At 34.3% G+C, this 19494-nt stretch overlaps 3 protein-coding genes across 3 annotated transcripts in view; 2 read left to right on the forward strand and 1 right to left on the reverse strand.

Annotated features, from left to right (window-relative positions):
• Positions 1-1054: 1054 nt before the first annotated feature.
• LOC128992606 (mitochondrial import inner membrane translocase subunit TIM14-like) lies at positions 1055-9146 on the reverse strand. Its single transcript, XM_054416267.1, has 4 exons — positions 9023-9146; positions 6561-6695; positions 5696-5806; positions 1055-1594 (listed from the first exon to the last, which is right to left on the reverse strand). The coding sequence occupies exons 1-4, from the start codon at positions 9023-9025 to the stop codon at positions 1487-1489; spliced, it is 357 nt and encodes a 118-aa protein (XP_054272242.1). The 5' UTR covers positions 9026-9146; the 3' UTR covers positions 1055-1486.
• A 1544-nt stretch (positions 9147-10690) lies between these two features.
• LOC128993284 (probable multidrug resistance-associated protein lethal(2)03659) overlaps positions 10691-19494 on the forward strand; it is a 76439-nt gene continuing 67635 nt past the window's right edge. Inside the window, exon 1 of the mRNA XM_054417075.1 lies at positions 10691-10951. The gene's annotated coding sequence lies outside the window, so the exon portion shown is untranslated. The remainder of the gene's footprint in view (positions 10952-19494) is intronic.
• Positions 18240-19311, forward strand: LOC128993283 (uncharacterized). Its single transcript, XM_054417074.1, has 2 exons — positions 18240-18394; positions 18919-19311. The coding sequence occupies exons 1-2, from the start codon at positions 18266-18268 to the stop codon at positions 19105-19107; spliced, it is 318 nt and encodes a 105-aa protein (XP_054273049.1). The 5' UTR covers positions 18240-18265; the 3' UTR covers positions 19108-19311.

A 19494-nucleotide genomic window follows, 5' to 3' on the forward strand; every position in this document is an offset into this window, starting at 1 on the left:
TCTTTGTACGGTGCTACGCGATAACATGGTCAAATACAATATCTCTCACTGGTAAATCCATAAAATGCTTTCGGCACCCCCAAAGGGTAGTGTAAGTGTCTTGCCCCCTGAGGACAACTAAATTTGGGTTCAGTGATTTCACTGTTTTGAACAGATAACAACAAATCAGTAAGTTTACAAATTCATTGCTAATTACAACTTTTTGACAGCCAGCAATAATTTAAGAAGCATTTACTTTAACTTGTTTATGGAGAAGGAACTTTTTAAACATTTGTCTCCCAACATCTTGAATATACTGGTTTGTTACTCTGAAAAAATGCCTAATAAAGTAGGCTTGCTTATACTGTTCAGCTTTAGTTGATGGTATGGAAAAAGGTTAGAAATATTTGTTTTGAGAGCTGGTGCCAGAAAAGACCTGCCATCACAAAAAGTCAAAAGAGTAACTTTCATGGCCAGAGTGGATGGAGTAGGCAGATGGTCACAATTTACTGTCAAGACCAAGGTTGTGACTCAGTTTTCTGATAAAGAGGGTACTTTTGGGACAGGTTGCTGGAAGACTTTATTAGGAAGCAGTAATGTGATTCCCATATGTGTATATTCAAGGAAAAGTATACGTATACATTTAATATAGGCTGTGCAAGTTAAGATTATCACCAATCTTACACACTTTCTCCCATTTAGCTTGTCAACAACCTTTATCATGGGTAAGGTGGGAGTAGGCCTAACTGTTTTTTATAGGGAAAATTTACAAAAGTTGCAATAACTTTTGAACCGTATTTTTACAGCATTTGGGGGTTGCACTATTTTGTTTAGAATTATTAGGACCATAACATCCTTGTTTTAATAAAAACTTGCTGTTTTCAAAAATCTGATTTTCCGTTTTTTCATGGGGCTTTTTATGGAAAAATAACATAAGTTACAATAACTGTTGAATCATAATTTGTACGGCAATGGGAGATTTACCATTTTGTTCAGAATTTAACTACGATGTAAGAAGGTTTCTCAATCATTAAGTCCAAATATTCTTTGAGAAAATATATTTATTTACAAGCGTAATTTGAAACTGTACAAACAACTAGCTATTTACAATTAAATACTGGTACTCATAATTTTGCATTACTGCTAATAGGTGGATTAAAACTAACCAAGTCATGGAGTCAACCGAATAATTTTTCAGTTTTAATGTTTTCTTTCTATGAAAATAACCATTAAAAAAAGGCAATCATTTATATTCCATCTAACAAAAGGACTTAAGCAATGAGACCAGGGTTTGGAAAGATTCTTAAAAAAAAACGTAAAAAATTCCAATAGCGTAGATAATCACTAATTAAATAACTACACAAGTTTATTGTAAAGGTCAAAATTTTTTATAATTGAATATAGGCCTATACAGACACCGTTAATTTACTGGGGGTTAGATTGTAAGCTAGCCTATATCAACATTATGTTTCATCATGAGTACCAGAACTAAGACTACAAAGAGGTTCTATTTTCCCTTATCTAGAAGATCTTTTGCTTCGTTAATCTTGGCAGCAATGTAGGGCGAGCCGCCTTTGTCGGGATGGTTAGCGAGCATCACCCTCTTGTGCGCTTCCTGTGTATCAAAATTAGTCTATTTAAAAATACACAACAAACCTTGCGGACTAAGATAATTTCTATTTAGGCCTACTTAGATGTACTGTACTAGTTTTTTACTTAGGTGTGCTAGTTTTTTACTTAGGTGTTCTAGTTTTTTACTTAGGTGAGTCGGTAGCAAACGGACTTCAAACCCAGGGGTCTAAGGCAGCGATGTCCAGGGTTCTGATCCTGGTCACCACCATAAACATTTTATCAGTACAATTCACCTTCCTACTGTACAGACCAGTGTTGGGGAAGCTACTTTTAAAATGTAGCTAGCTACAACTACTGCTACATTTCCAAAAAAGTAGCTTAGCTACAGCTACAGCTACAGTTCCGAAAAAGTAGCTAGCTACAACTACAGCTACAATGAAATGTAGCTACAGCTACAATTTTAGCTACTTTCCCAAAGACGTTACTTTTTATTCCAAGCACATTAGGTAAATGTAAAATTAATTGCAACAACATTTTTATTGAACAAACATTTAAACAAGAAATGTCAGTATTGTATCTAACATTACTTGGAAAACAAATTATTCCTAGATTTTATTTAATTTGTTGACATTATAAACCTAACATTACAACAACAGCATCAAATAGTTGGGTGTCCCATCATATTTAGTACTTATTTTTAAATATTGCATTATTTTTAAGCATCTTATATGTAAATTTCATTAAGTTCAAAGGACATACAACCAAACTATATTTTAAAAGCTCATTTTATTTCTTTTATATAGATTCATTTATAGATGTCTTATATCAACAATTAAGACCACTTAAACTGTAAAACGATTATTTAAAAATACTTTTTTGTGTTACAGAGCCTAGTCTATAGAAGTTGGAGTTTATTGCCTTCCTTTACTTGTTAAAAACGACATTGCTATCACTTTTAACCATAGTGATAAGTTACTTGTTCTATGAATAACACTTTTCAATGTCAAGAAATCATCCTTTATTGTCATTATGCATAGGGCAAATTGTGCTTCAACCTAGTAGGTACAGAAAACAGTATTCAGCAACTTATCCTGAAATCGGCTTTTAATTTAAACATGTTGAAATTTGTAAATTAAAAATAACATGTAGGCTTACTTGGCTATGTAACAAGTTGGCTATAGTAGCTTTGTTCTTGCAAGGACTAAACAGATATATTCCTAATAATTGAACTTAGTATTCGTCTTAAACCATAGCATAGCCTAGGAATAGTCCAATACAAGAGCTGTTAGCAGGAGCAAACTATGCTATTTTTTTAATGTAAGTTTCATGTTATGTGGAGATTTTTTTGTTAAAATTATCATGTAGTCTAGGCATATCTTAAATCTCATCAGGTAATTTCCTCTTTGTTAATTTAGTAAACCTTTGAAAAATCTTTGTAATCTAACCAAGGAAGGGCTTGTGACGATGAACCACAATCAACAGCTGAAGCAAAGGTTGATAGACCAGCTTTCTCATTATTTTAAGGTTTAGAGTTGGTTTCCATTAAAACCCTAGTTAAAACACTATTGATATAACAAAGAAACTAAATTGATTACTAATTTCCCTGTCAATCACTTGCAAGCATTCAATAGCTTCTCTTGTCACCGGCAACGTTTAAACGTCGTCTGCATCTAGCGATTTTATTTTATCTGACAGTAATCATAAAGTAGTAAATTAAGGAAATGAGAGCTAAAAATGTGGAGAACACTCATTTAATGGCCTCCATGTCCACACAACGTTGTAATAGGGAATGAAACGGCTGCAACCAGCTGTGTATGAAGCCAAGAAAGTAGGCCTAATAATTGTTTTGAAAATCTCAGTTTGAAAGATGTTGTTTCACGTAAGGTCGAGGTTATGGTAAAAATCACTATCTCAAACCATGTTAATGTAGCGAAAAAGGTAGCTAAAATTCCGCTACAACTACTTTAAAAATGTAGCTAGCTACAGCTAAAGCTACAAAATCTTAAAAGTAGCGACGCTACAGCTAACGCTACAAAAAAAGTAGTGCGCTACTGTAGCGTCGCTACTTGTAGCGCGCTACTTCCCAACACTGGTACAGACTAACACATTGCTTTGCTAGATATATTCCACGTTCCACGCACAGGCAGTTAGTCTATGTGGACGGGCAAATGCAAGTTTAAAAGAGGTTGCCAACATCTTTATAACAAAATTAGGTTGCATGTAGCCTACACTAAAATATTCCCCTAAAATTGTCATGTTAATTTCATATTTAAATAACATAAGTGTAAATTAGTACATAGGTTTGACGCTACAGGGAAAATAGTAAGCAGTGCTCGATTTGCGGCAGAGTGGCGTTCCGGTACCTCTCTTTCAGAAAGATAAAAATGTTGGCGTAAGAAAGTTCCGGCACCTCATTTTTTACAAATTGAGCACTGGTAATAAGTGAGTTTTTTTATTGAAATGTTAAAAGCTTAGTAAGAAATTAACAAACTATTGTTAAATGTGATTAAAATAGGCTATATGCCTAAACAAGCAAACTATGGTACAACAGTTGACTCATTCTCCAACAAAATATAAAAGAAATTTTAAATTATAGTTTTTATCATTTTCTTTGTAACCATTAGGCGTACCTGTACAACATCCTTTTAATGTACCGGTACTAAGTTATTTGGTTTTTGAAGCTAAAAAAAAATAGAGAGAAATTGCAAAATATTATGTTTAGGGGGTAAAAAACGGGGGAAAAGACTATGTGGACTAGTTCAAAGAACATCATATCAAAGAATGACACCCTGGGGAGCGAACTGATCAGTTGGTAAGGCATGGGACTGTGTTCTTTAGGTCCCGGGTCATATCAACAGGATTTATGTAAGAAATAATGCTGCAACTTCCTAGGCCAAGCATGAAGTTATTTCTAACGTCATAAATATAGCAATTAAATGGGATAATATCGTTATCACCTGATCAACAAGACAACAATAGATGATTATGAGCGCTACCACATTCACGAGTGATGATCACAGTATCGCAGGGACCACAAGATATGCTTACGAGTACTGTGCTATTGCGGCTGACCACAAGATATGCTTACGAGTGTTGCTGTATTTGTAGGAGACTGCAGATATGCTTACAAGTGTTGCAGCGATTACAGGAGACTACGCGGAACAGACAAAATCTGTTTTGTGGGCCAAATGTATCCCTCGGGCCAAAGGTTGGTGACCCCAAAGCTTGCATAGCAGTCAAGCAAGCTAGTTCAAATCTAAAACCAATGGTACATTATTTACTTCATCCGCTACTGTTCTTTAGTGTCCGCCTCTTTGTAATGATTAATCTTTTCAAAAAGCCTAAATCAATTTGAGAGAAAAATAAATACTTGCACCAAAGTGAATCATGTTCTATGATTCGGTTTCTGTGGAAAGGGGGTCGCTCCTATGAAAGTGTTTGGATGTAAAAATATGAACATAAGAATTTGGAAGTTCATCGAAAGTCATACAAATGTGCACAAATAAGGGTGGTAGAATGTGTTTATTAGTTACCATTGATGCAGGGATTAAAGATTATGAAACCTGGCTTGCTGATCGTCAAGATTAAGATTTACCAAGGTTTACTCCTGTCCTTGTTAGTCTTAAGGATACGTCCCATATCAGTTCGGTAAGATTTTATTCAGTAAAAAAATTCTCCAAACTTTGGTCACTGCCTTAAAGAGAATGAGGACAACCACAACTACACTATTTGAAACACAGTGTAAATTTTTACAACCACTTTATAATTCCTTCCACCTCTTGTGCACATTGCATCCAAACACTTACAACCAAAGAAATCTAATAACAATGATTAGACTTGGCCTAGCCTCGCATGAAGGTGGCAGTTGTGCAGTAAAGAACATGGCACTGGACTGAGATTTGAACTAGCTCACTTGTCCGCTATAGGAAATTGTTGGAGACCAAATTCACAAACAACCCTTATAGTTACAATATTATCATATTTTTCACATGTCAGATAAAGTGTTTCTCATTTTTATTGAGCTATGATTACATTAATAGGAAATTGTGAATGAGCGTTTTGTTTTGTTACAGTTGTTGTATCAGATATCTGGTACGGTATATAGAACGTGAGAGTGTAAATATTGTCTAAAATAAATTAGTACCTTTATTTTTGTTTTGCTAGCTGTCGGTGACACTCCCAGGATGAGACTCGCCTCTCGTCTCGTCATTTTATGATCAAACCCACCTTTGTAATATTTACTGCTCGCAAAACTCTGAAAATTAATGATTGAATTAATTTAATGTCTGGAAGTGGCATAAAAAACAAAAGACTTGTTTATGGTGAATAGTTTTTTTTAGATACCTATAAAATAAGAAAATCTTTGATCCCTAACAAGGGATATTATCTTTTTTTTTGTCTACTGTATTTCAACTAATTTGTTCGCTCAGGGACTAGATCTTCTGATTTTCTTAGTCATAGAAGATATGTCACCCAGTTCCACCATCAGAGTTCACAAGCGGACTCTTAACACCTAACACCTCTTAGTGCCTGTGCCTAGGCAGCTATAACGGGAGAGCCATTCAATTTACTTTTCACAAGAATATTTATATAAAATAGCCTAATGGTTTTTGGTACTGAATATTGCAATGAAAACTAATGTTTCTCAATATTACACATCGCCCACTACAGACATAACGTGTTACTTACGCCAATGCCCATGTGGGGAAACATCTCCTGACAGTATACAGTGGTGACTTTATATAAGATCTACATTACAAAACTGGAGCTAAATCAATCTAGTCATCAAAATCAAGCCATAAATGAGTCAACTGGAAGGTACTCGGGGGCTGGAAGCACTGGGTTGCCTTTTTACATATGCATTCATATCAAAAACGTGCCTGAAGAAAATTTAACCTACCCAAGCATTCTAGATTAAGATGACAATAAGACAATTCCTTCAGTACCGGTATCTTGCCTATTTAAACGTTCCTAGCATAAGTCTAGTTTAGTAGCTATAAGTAACTTACCTCACTGTCTAGTTTAGGTAGTGCCTTGAATGCTTCTGCCATTTTTTGGGACATTTGCGGGGCTTGCCTCAGGATGAAACGCCCAGCGTAACCAATGGCAGCCAAGCCTAGGCCTGCCAGAATGAGGCCGGAACTCTGAAAACAATCGATTATTTGATTAATTTAAGTGACTTAAACCTACAATTAGCAAACAAATAGGCCTATATTTTTACGACACAGAAAGCCAGGGTGCCTAAATAAGTCATTGAAATCAAAACAATGATTAGTGAACTTAGTGCATTGTAAATTTTCCTGTAAAACACTTTTTGTAGGCCTAACAATTAGTCTTACTTTTCTGCCTATTTATATCTTGATTGTCTCGTATTTTTTGTTAAGAAAGATTATTTAACCTTTTCCAAAATCTGTCTCACTCTATCTTCTATGACAAGCGGGTTTAATATAGACATCCCAAAACACCATTCAGTTTTTAGAATGGAAAAGATTTACTTTACAGTATTTTTTACTTAACTTACTTAAAAGAACTGTTTTGTTACTTCTTATTAGGCCTACGAGTTTGGACCAATGAGGTTCAAGGATTGAGAGAAAAGAAGTAAAATTGTAATGCATTGAACATCAACTTATCAGCTGTTAAGGCCAATTTAATAATTATACGATGAGCCAGTGGAACAATGAGTCGTTGGATCAAAATTAGTGGCAATGAGAGGTTGTAAACGTTATGAGTAGTGGTTGTTAGTAGGCCTAATTGAAAAAATGATCATAGGTAAAGTAGTGTGCAACTCGTGTAATTGGCCTTTCAGACACTCGTAAGACAGTTTTAAAGGAACTTGCCTAGGCTAATACTGTACCTTAAATTTTCTACTTGTGTCTTAGAAACTATCCCTAGGCAAACACGATTGTCTACTACTATTACTATTGCATTAGGCCTACTACTATAATGCACTGCCCGCTCGCTCCCCTGAAGATGGAAAACAATGTGGAGATATTTGGTTAAGGAGTTAGGACTCTTCTTTTGTCACGCTGTTGCTACAATGTCAAAAGATTTTTTATGATGCCATAATTATAATCTTAACTGATTGTATTTTGTAAATGGCATTGCCCTGGAAAATAAGAACGAAAGTGAAAAGTGATTTAGGCTATACTATAAAATATCTTAAGTCAAATGTGAAATTTAGAGATTTCAGTTTGAGTTTGTAACTGGCTAGCTTAGGATCAGCTGCTTCTTAGGCCACTGATCATTTTATGAAAAACCCAAGGATAAAAGACAGCTGGATATACGTAATTGTTTCTCGCAACTCGCGTAATCAAATTTTGTCTGCTTCTTTCTTTGCTGGCGTGTGATTTACAGCCGTGGGTGTTCGTGGCGTAGTGGATAGAGTAGGCCTACTCGGCCGATGGGCCAGAGGTATCTAGATCGAATCAGGGACACTAACATTCTGTCAAAGATTTTGCTTAGAACGCCATTTCTTCTTAACTGTACATCTTTTGTTTTGATTTGAGGCATTTATAATTTTGTTTTTTGAACAGAATTTAACCTTTATTCGATTTTTCATTATCAGCAAGTTTTGGTTAGTTGGGTTAGGTTATGACAGTGAGTAGCTGCCGCTGTGATGACGTCATTGTTTCATCTTGCTTCATTACGAAACGCTCACTTCAGCCGCTCCCATTTATTTACATAACTTACTGCAGTTTGGTTAAGGTTAGGTTTTTTACTTATTTTTTATTTCCATCCCAACGGCCAAAGACCATTACAAAAATGATAGGTGATGATTATTACAATCTTAAGTTATACTAATAAAATAAATATGCAGATATATCGATACTGGCCTCCAGAATGTTACCAAGACAAATAAATCTTGCAAGAGGAGCATGATAATCATATTGGCTACTGAAGTACCTCTTGCCAAACAGATCTTGTGAACGGGTTCTAGAAGGCACTCGGAGGTCCACTTGGGCAAGTAAAGCGGGGCAGTCAATTTATGGCCATTGAGAAGTTTAGTTTGGAACAGTTTCATTTTATAATCAGCTGGTAACTTAGTTAATGTATAGGACGTAAACTCAAGTGCAACCTTAAAATATACTAATCAGGATTTAACCGGCAACCTACTGATTACTGGGCCACCAATAGGCATATAATATCCCAGCTTATAGCCTAATATAAGTTAGCTGCAACCATATTAAGTTATGATGTTGCAATCTACAGTAAATTTCAACATTAAACCTAGATTGATCCAACAGCCTAAAGAGTAGCTGTAAGCAATGCTTGACTTACACATATATCACCGACCCACATATAAGAAAGCATTAATTTAAGTTAGCTTAATACAACAATTTAAGGAATTATACAACAGAAAGGTTTTAAGAGTGAGGTTAGGATGTTAAAACTAGCATACCTTGTGACTATGAATTACGTTCACTAAGTAATTAGGACACTAATGGTTTGCAAACTAATAAAATTTTCTTACCATTATGAATGCTCCTGCTTGATGACTATTAAATTAGTTGCGTAATTATCTAATTAAACTCAAATGACATTGTTGATAGGTATAAAGCATGTAAATGGTTTCTGTCTGCTTCTCTTCTGCTACCCAGACCAGAAAGAAGAGAAGAAGAAGAGCAGAAAACAGAACGAAAATGACAAATTTGAACCTTTTTTCATCAATGTGATGAAAATAGAGGTAGGCAGCAAACGTAACCGCGTGATGTTTCAAAGTCAATTATATAGTTCGAGCACTGATTAAAGAACATGAATTTTCATACAACGGACAATCATTTAATATAATATGTATGTAGCTTTGTTTAATCTACTCAAGAAACAAAATTGGCTATATAACCATACAGCCAATAATACATTACATGCATCATGAGCATAACATTTTAGCTGCAAAAAATATACATGTATTTGTTAAATTCAACATGTTGTTTTCATTTTTCCGTATTTCAGTTGATCTATACTATACATATTTTTAGGGAACATCCAAACTCTGACCTTTTTACAATAGAATGTTTAACCTTTTGTTAGATACTATAATTATTTAGTAACCTTGTGACAAATAACAGCATTTAAGTTCTGAATGGATTATGATTGGAATTAAACCAGCAACAGTTGTCTCGTACGCTCCAGGTACACGCCCACCACTACCATGCACGATGGCAACTAGATGCCACCCCAACAATCCACCACCACACTAAAGAGTTGGCGGGTTTACGTGCACAACTCTACGTACCCGATAGCATGCCACCACAACAACCCTCTACCACAAGCACACATTTATTTGAGGTGGTGTGGCTGGTAGTGCACGCTCCCATCTAGGAAACACCCGAATCCGAACAAAGAGCCATCCCATCAACTCACCACCTCTTGTGTGAGAGGTGGCGGGTTTTCACTGACAATCAGTCTCAATTTCTTCTTCATTTTGGACACGTTGACACACGCTCCAAATACTGTTACATACACTCTTGATTTGTATATTTTTGTCAACAACCTGCTACTAATATCTTCATTCGTAGCCTCTTTTAATACTAGTGTATTAGATATGTATCGATACAATTCAACACATTTCATTCCAAAGGATCCAGATCAATACAAAAAGGCCGCTAGGGGCATGGAACACAAAGAAGTGCGAGAACTGAGAAGTGCTATTTTATCTCCGGTTATTCATTATCTTAGTGTATTCAAATTTCGTGCGAAGTTAAATAACATTCTTACTTCTTGTCAAGATATATTTCATACAGTAACATACATTTTTTTTAAATATTAAACTTTGGTTATACAACATAAATATATTTTCTTTACACTCAAACTTTCTTTGCTGGTTCTGGCTATGTTACCACACCTAAAAGAAATAATTTTGAGTATTGGATGATGATATTATAATCTTTTGATTATTAGAATAATGAAATAGTACGGTTCTTATAAAGAACTATAAACTTTATACATTATCCAACACGTGTCTTTTTAGATATACAGATTCAACTATCTAACGTTGACGATACTGTTATTTCAGCTGACGTGATATTTTCTAGCACCACAGCTGTGTCTTTTGTTTGGTTGTGCCGTCTGCAGCTGCTGCAAGCGGCAGATGTTCGGCCTTCGGCCTCGGCCTTTCTTTGGTTATTCGATTGTCCCGGTCCGTAGTCTTCAGAGCTCGATACAAGTAAAAGTAATCTCGTTGTGTAGAATGAGAATGATTTGGGTCTGCATGCTTTTTATGGAATAGTTTTCTCGAGTGATTTGTGATAAAATAAATTATTGTCGATTGCGGTTATTCATCTGTGTGAAGTGTTACCTACCATAAATATATTTTGAATTATTTGAGCAAAAACCATTCGAGAATCTTTGACTATCATCTAAGCAGTGGCAAGTGTCCCTCGATTTGATTTGACCGGCAAAAGTAAGTTTTTAATTCATTTTAGTAGTTAGTATACTGCTTGATCAAATAATTGAACATTTGTTAAGTTGTTTTTAATCTTTTACATTTTTGACTTGTTACTATAGCTTAATGATCATTTCCTTTTATGGGCACTTGAAAAGTTGAAATGTTAATGATGAAAGTTGACGAACGTTCTGTTTTAAACTTGTCTAATCAGGAACTTGCAAGAATTTGGAAATATCACAACCAGAGGGTAAGGGTCATCATGCAACTGCTAAAGCCCCCATAAAACACACAACAAACTGCTTCTTCCCTATTGGGGGACATTTTCTAAAACAGTTAGTTGTATTATAACTTAGGCCTAGTGGCCTATTGGTATAGTTAAACATTGTTTAACCATATAGGACGCAAATTATAGATCATCTATGATTTATTTAACTTGTTTTAACAGTGACTTATAATTCCATAAGAAAATAAGTTGATAACTCTTCAAAATACGAACGTATTTACCTATTGTTGGGTTATTTAAAATTTAACTTAAAAACTCATTCTACCATCACATTAAGTTTGCTTACAGCACTAAAAGAGAATTAATTTGTTTAAATATCAATTTGTTGACATTCAGGCGTATTATTGCATTGTAGGCTAGGCTAAGTTATCAAAACGAAACTCACATGTAGCCTATGTAGGCCTATTTAAAAAAATTGCTAAAGACTAGGATAAAGAATTTTCTGCAAAGGAAAAAACTACTAACTATAAGTTATAGATAGGCCTAGGTTTCAGTCTAACAAATTACAGTAAGCAGTAAGGCGGTCCTCTGGAACGTTAAATTAGATTGGTCGAATACAAAACCCTGGTGAGAAGACAGTTCTGATACTAAGGGTTTGAATCCTCTAAGTTATAATTGGTTACGTTTGTTATGTGAAATCCACGAGAATTTACCTTTTTTTTGACAAAGAGGACAGGTAGCTTACACATGTAAAACAGTGTTCTTGATATAAAATTAACAGAATTACCGTATGGGCTTCTTAGTGAATTGTGTGTCTGATCGGGCTATTTAACGCCTAACTTATTTTATGCATACAAAAGAAAGCTGTTTTACTAAAAGTAACTTTGATTTTAGTTTTCTTAAATTACAGCAAGTATTAGATGGGTGGTTTATCTATTGAGGCCTAATATTAGGTACATGCCAATGTCTAAATTAATGTCCACTCTGCTTTAAGTTAGTTTTTCTCTCTAATGAAAGGCTGACGTTTCCGGATAGAAATCAGCCAAGGCTTTTCACCGGTTTTTAGAGAGAGAGAAAAAAAAAACAACATTAGGCCTACCTAATGTAGATATAAACACAAATAAAAAAATACTATCACTTCAAAGGCTACTAAGCCATTATCTATCCTAAATAGAGTGGCGTAGTACCTATTCTATGAGAGAGTTAATTTTATACAACCCAGATGAATTGTTTGTTTTTAATTAAGGATTAAAATTATTTTGGGATTCAAATGGTTTTATCAATAGGCTCTATCAACACTCTTGACAATGCATTTCTTCAGCATAGTATGCCTTCTATACAGTGCAGTTCTTGTGGTGTCTTTCCGACATAAAAGTAAATAAATACAATTTTGTTCAGTAATATAAATCAATAAAGAAACTACAAACATAGAAAGTTCTCTGGGGTCAAGAGCTACAAGATTGTAAGAATGTGAGGTTTCAATGGGTAGAACTTAGACCTTGGCAGTGTTTTATTTATAAGCATCAATACAGACGCCAGTGCTAACACACAAGCCAACAACCTGTCAATGTTACATAGAGTAACTTTGCGTGGCTTCTTTTGCTTCAACTGTCTAATTTAAAAGTGACATTTTATATCCATGTTTACTGTAGCACTCAGGTAGTGTTTAGCCCATTTTCATAGAAATTCTTCCAGTGAACGGTGAAAAATAGAATTTAACATATTTTTGTAAAACCCACCAGAAGATAGTACTACAGTATGTAGTCTAACTTATAATTGGCCTGGACAAACCTATAATGGCATAGGTAATAGAAAAACAATATAGAGTATTCATATTTTCAATTTATAAATTACTAATTTTATGACTGAAAATACTTTGAAAGCCCTCACATGACAAACATTTGATTATTCATATGCGATAAAGATTTGATCCTAGTGTCATTTTGTTGAGTGTACCCAGTATTTAGGAATTCAGGTCATTTGAATTATTAAGCTAGTCGTATCTCACTTGGTCTGAATTGCTTGCTCTTAACTTATCACACTACCTACAATTTTTTAAATCTCAATTGTACTAGAGGTGTAGATTGATTTTTATCTACGATGTTTATTAAAGTTGTAATAATGTAAAACTGACAATCATTAGAAATGAAAGAATTTTTCTTCTTGTTTGTATTTTGTAACATTCATTTCTACAAAACAATTTCAAACTATTTTCTTGGTTACCTATAGGCCCTACTTTTTTCTTATTTTTAACTGGTGTTTTATTTTGTGTTGGTTACACCATTATGTTGGAATAGCGATCCAAAGTCAATATTTTAAGACCTTACTCAAGCATGAATCTACTAATATGCTTAGCTATGCACATTGTGCTAAAATAAAACACGACCAAGTAAAAGACGTTAAAGATTGAGAATGTTACTGAAAGTTGAAAGCCGAACGATAACGCTACAATTTTGGTAGTTACAAAATTTAAAATTATGTTGTGTTATTCCGACTTAGTGATAACGCGTAGAAATTTTAGATTTCAGTTTGAATATGAACTCATGCCACAAACATAAAGCATATTTAATGTACCTCGGATCTGTGTCAAGAATTCAAATCCTAGATAAGCCAGAGACAGTAAGTCTGAGTAAGGCCCATCTCCATGGCAACGCCAGTTGTTGACAATCTTTTGTCTTAGTACAATCAATGAAGGCTTCTTCCACCACAGGCTAGTTCTACACTCTGCATATTGTTTGATAGCTTAAAAAAATAATTTTATTCAATACAAAATACTGTATCGCTGATTAACTTAAATGCTTGTTAAAGAAATACGGTATCCATTTCAACGTCTGGTATTTATTGGCTTATTTCTTGATGGAAATGTTTATATCTTAAGAACTGAAGTTCAAATTCACATTGAAAATCTGACGTCGAGGGTTAAGATTGAAAGGTTTTAAGAAAATTACTCCAAACCCCCAATCCGTAGATCAATACGCTACCAACAAATCCTAATTGAATTGAATATTGAAAAATTAAAAATGTTTTACCTGAATTCATTACCGTATTGTATAAAATTACTACTAGGCTGCGTTAATTGTACTGAGTGTACATTAAAACATGTTACATTAAAACTGGAGTGTAATCATTGACTATAGATCACCTGAAATCTCTAGATAGGCTCGAGATAGGCTACTGAGTTATTATAATATGAAATAATGAAGAGCCAATTTAATTTTTACCAGAAACATTCTTTCAGAGCTGCAACAACTCAGTTGGTTGGAGGGTTGAACATTAGTGCAGTTTTCTCCACTAAACTTAGTTTTGGAATATCAGAATTAATTTTGTTATTGGTTTAAGCTGCGCTGCTGCAGAATATTTATACGGGTTCGAATATATGTGTGTCTTTTTAAGTAAAATCAAATCTTCTTTGTTCCGTTACACACAGAATAGACAAGCTCGCACATGCCAATGTATCAAGTACTGTAAGCCAAACAAATTGTTATTATAGAGGGGTGTCTTTATTTCTCACAATGGACTATTGACTTTTGTCTGTCATATAACAATATATTTTTGTCTACTCCTGCAATTGTTGGCCCCTCTCAAAGAGTTGTCCCTGGTCCAAGATTTGTTCGGATGCCAAAATCCCACCATGTGGTCACCACATGTATTCTTATATTCTGAGCTTATATTACATTGATGGTACTAACCTAGTGCACTGTATAAGGTATTTTATCTTCTTAAAATTAGTTTATTGCTTGAATATAAACTGTTATTAATTATTTTATCATTCATTCAAATACCAGGGTTTACTTCATCCGATAGCTTTTCCATAGCCAGATAGTTATATTGTCAGATAAGTTTCATGTTTAATAACACTTTGTTTTTGATTTTCATATGTGTTGATAAACTACAAAATTAGGGTACAAGAATAAATTAAGCAAAGTTTAACTAATAATGTTAAAAAAATATGGCTATTGGAATAAAAAGGTGGCAAAACAAATTTTACAATTTAAAATTTTTTTATTTTTACAATTTTTGTTGTGACAACAAATTTAATTTAACATAAACAAATCAGCTACAAAATATGTCTGGTTGAACTTTTTAAAAACCAAACTTTATATTTACTTCATTTTCTTGTTATTTGTTGCATGCACTTTATGTACATTTCACATTCTTGCACTTGTGTTGTTCAATGACTCACAAGCAGAGTTGCTGATTCAATTGTGCTGATTCAAACATTTGATTGTTGTGTGAGATGGGAATGCTCAACAATGACTGCTGACAGTTGTTGTCTTGTCTTTACAATCAGCCAGAGCTGACTATAACATATGTCAGGAAATGCACAATGAATCATAGTGTATTCCGCTTTTCCTTGACTATGCGTATTTGAAACTTTTGTTCACTTTCTCCCCGCCTACTCGGCTGGTTATTTTTATCTTACATATTTCACAATTTTGTCATTTTAATAAAAGTAATATGATCTTAATATGCAAAAAAATCATCATTAAGATGCTATCAAAGCATTGCTTGACTACTCAACCATTTATGTTTGTGGCAGAAAATGATGTTTTTACTATGTTAAATAAAAAATTTAATGAGATATTGCCATTCAACAACCAGTCAATTTGATATCAGTGGTTTTAACTGTTCTGTGTTTGTTTCCATTTAAATTTTAATACACTTTTACAAATTAAGATAAAAATAAGTGAACACAAAATTTTATTAAAACAGATTTATTTTACTTACATAAGAAAATACACGTGACTAACTATCTAAAAAAAAAAACAAACTCCTCTTCATAATAAGTATCAACAAATTAATGAATCTGTTTGCCAAAGGTTTTTAACAAAAATAAGCCTTTGTATTGTCCAGTTGTATTAAGATAAGTTCTATGAGCTCAAGGAAAACATTCTGTAGGTATCAATAGTTTCGTAGTAAAGTTATACGATTATAAATGCTGTCATTAAATAACCTTTTTATTTTGATTACGAGAAATAGTTGGCTTGCATTATCATCATTGGCTCTATAAAGTTTATTAAGTACTAGCTGTAACCCGCGGGCTTTGCCCCGTTTAACTTCTTAATTTTCAAGATTATCTCGTTCGCATGGCTCAATCACGTCCTGGTTGAAGTTTGTTCGCTACGCTCACTCACCTTTAGGTTGGAGCTCGTTCGCTGCGCTCACTTGCCTTCAGGTTAGCTCGTTCGCTACGCTCACTCACCTTTTAGTTGCAAATTAGCTGTTGTCATAAATCATGAAATTGTATATTCACAATTAGTGTTGTCTAAAATATAGCTGTAAAGACTTAAATTTAAGAATGCAACCCCCCCCCTCCCCAATTAACAACATACTAAACCGTTATTGGTTTTATAATTGGATTAAAAACACCATTGTGAGTAGGTGGGGGAAAATATTAAACTGAATCTTCTATGGTAAACTAGCATTGTACGTAAATTTATAATTATTTTTGTCCGTGACGGTTTAATGAAGGGGCGTCCAAAGCCTTGAGACCAAGGATCAAGTCAGAAAAAACGGCCTGAGCTGTTTATAATAATCGTGCAGTCCTGCGCATCCTTTGGTTATATCCTGTTCTGTTACAAACTGTTAGTTAGCACCCGGTCTAGATGGAAATAAATGCCAAGCACGGCATTGGAATATTCGTGTAGTTTAGTTTGTAGCTATTGCCGGGTTTTTATCTGTGAGTTTAGTACCATAATTGTGAAGTGTTCATATTTGAAGAAATTTCGGTTTGGCTGGTGTAAACTTTGACGGGCTGAAATTTGAAAATTTTGTTTTCCTTGAACACGTTGGCATGCACAACATTTTGGAAGCAGTTAAAGAAGGCTGGCACCGTTTTCACCTTGAAAACACATTGTTCTTTTCCAGCGTTCGGTGTTAGGAGACTTATTTTAGGATTTTTATCTAATATGTGTTTATAAAATTACGATGTAAATTCGACAAAACAAGTTATAAATCATTGCTACATTTTCCGTTTGCTCTACACAACAAAATAAAACATTGATGATAGATTCCAAACGAATACAATTCAAAGCACAGTTTTTACTTATGAAACACAATTTTTATCATCCTATTGCGTCAATGACGTTCCAAACAATCAGCTTGTATGGTTGATTGTTGTGATTCTTGATCAGCTGACGCACGTTGCAAGTAATCTTCCAATTTATTGACGCAGCTTCACTCTGGGCTTCTTATTTTGATGTTTGCTGTTGTTTCGTACGGTTGGTTGGGAGTAGGGTAAAAATGAGAGAGCTAGCACCACCGTGTTATTAAACGGCTGAGAGAACTGGCACGGGGAGAACGTACATGGGTGAGAGAGCTGGCACGGTGAGAGAGCTGGCACACGGTGTCGAAAGTTTCCGTCGGCGTGTCGGGGTGGACGGTTGAGAGAGCTGGCACCGCGGAGGCTGGCACACGGTGTCGAAAGGTGTCGGAGGTGTGTCGGTTTGGAAGGGTGTTTGTTACCTGATGTCGGGCGTACGACAAGATGTATTATAAATATTTTTATTTAAAACTCGATTTTTAAGGTGGTAACGTTTGACTGACAAACGCTTCTCGCTTCTGCCATTTAGTGTTGAGTGTAGATAGTTTTCCAAATGTGTGGAGTAAATAGAATGTTAAATTGTTAGCCTTATGTAAGAAATAATGGATAAATAATAATATCTTAATAAATTAATTTAAAAACACTTATGGTGGACTTAAAAGCGCTTTTATGGCATGTCATTTAACGATGACGTTGTTTACCATGAAAACAATTTGTTTAATAAGGATATTTGTACATTTATATCTGAAATTCATTTATATCATAAAACTACTGTTTGTATATTTAAATAAATATTTAGCGCTGAGCTGATAATTATCCTTGATGATGCAAGGCTTATCGTGGCGTGCAAAAACTCTTGATAGGGATTATCATGGATGCAGCATTAGTTTATCAAAACATAATAATTTGCGTAACCATTACAAAGTGCAGCGTTGCAGCGTGTGTGTTTAATGACTTCCGACTGATAACGTAAATACCACGTGTGGAGGTTAAGGTCAAAGACGTCATATCTTATCAGTATATATATAGATATATAATTCGCGCACACAAAATCATTATCATCATGTCTTCCTCCAACGCGCTGACCACACCCTCCACCTGGGACGTTTCCATCGTCGAGGGATCAGGCCTGGAGAGTCTTGAAGACCTCTACATTATCTTGAAGGCAGTGTTCCCTCAACCTAATGTTCAGGTAGGAAAAAAATAAAAATATTATTGATAAAAAACTTTAGATTTATAAACGTTATACTTTATATCTTTAAAATGTTTTCAACCAAATTCACCTAAGATTCAATAGTGATGATATGTTATATCACTATCTGATAAATACACTGTATATTAAACTTATTTGCAAGTAATAATACCCTAAATTAAATAATCATACTTATGAATTAAATTATCAATGTCAATTTCTATTTTTATATCTACATTTTGAATTATGATTATTTCAAAAATGATTGCCCAAAAAACTAAATTGTCATTGTATGGAACAAGAAGGCTTTAATTTATCGTTTCATGTTCATCATTATTTTCTTTGTTAATTAATGTTTAGGTTGATTAATTATTTTTTTACCTATAAATTAAACTTATGACTAAACCTATAACTAAACTTTGATATATTTCTAGATAAGGTACAGAAGATAACAGCACTTAATTTATTTTAACACACGTTTAAAAAATATTATAAATTAATTTTATTTTACATGTTTGTTTAAGTTTGAACGGAGGGATGACCAAACATACAGAGTACGGCTGCCGTATTGTGTGAAGCTCACATCGCTCCAGGCCAGGTTTGGGGAGTATGCTGGGGCAGTGACAATAATCTCCGCTGCGGCAGACCTCACGTTGGCTCAAACCAGACGCCTGGCTGAGCTGCGCTCGAAGATCATCAATAGTAAGAGATAGTGAAAAACCATCAATTACTATAGTACAATTCATCGTAGGGACTAGCCAATTATAGAAAAATACATTTTATAATTTGAATAAGAAATACTCCATATCATTGTCAAATATAAATTACTATTCTATTGTAATCTGTTAACGATGCAAAACTATCTTGCAACGATTAAACTCAAATTTTGTAAACCATGTAATACGTGGTACAGAGAATCTGACAATCACCCTGCAAGTAACACTCATTTAAAAAATACATTGGGCTATTTGCCAATTATTGAGACCGAGTCTGCTGCAAAATGTAGGCTTAAAACCTATTACTTAACAAATGGTGAAGGATACATCGATATAGGTAATTTTTTAAAATATCACACGAAACCTTTGATTATTTCAAAAATT

This window comes from Macrosteles quadrilineatus, unplaced genomic scaffold (genome assembly GCF_028750875.1).
Source record: "Macrosteles quadrilineatus isolate MER2022 unplaced genomic scaffold, UCM_ALF_1.0 Scaffold_4__1_contigs__length_99947679, whole genome shotgun sequence".
NCBI lineage: Eukaryota > Metazoa > Arthropoda > Insecta > Hemiptera > Cicadellidae > Macrosteles > Macrosteles quadrilineatus.

What these genes read in the sequence shown, in the direction of transcription:
- LOC128992606 (XM_054416267.1), bottom strand. An exon ending in TACCTAAACTAGACAGTGAG is followed by an intron (nt 5,807 to 6,560) that starts GTAAGTTACTTA and finishes ATTAATTTTCAG; the next exon opens with AGTTTTGCGAGCAGTAAATA. An exon ending in CTAGCAAAACAAAAATAAAG is followed by an intron (nt 1,595 to 5,695) that starts GTACTAATTTAT and finishes TTTGATACACAG; the next exon opens with GAAGCGCACAAGAGGGTGAT.
- LOC128993283 (XM_054417074.1), top strand. Translation starts at nt 18,266, where the DNA reads ATGTCTTCCTCCAACGCGCTGACCACACCCTCCACCTGGGACGTTTCC. An exon ending in TCCCTCAACCTAATGTTCAG is followed by an intron (nt 18,395 to 18,918) that starts GTAGGAAAAAAA and finishes TGTTTGTTTAAG; the next exon opens with TTTGAACGGAGGGATGACCA.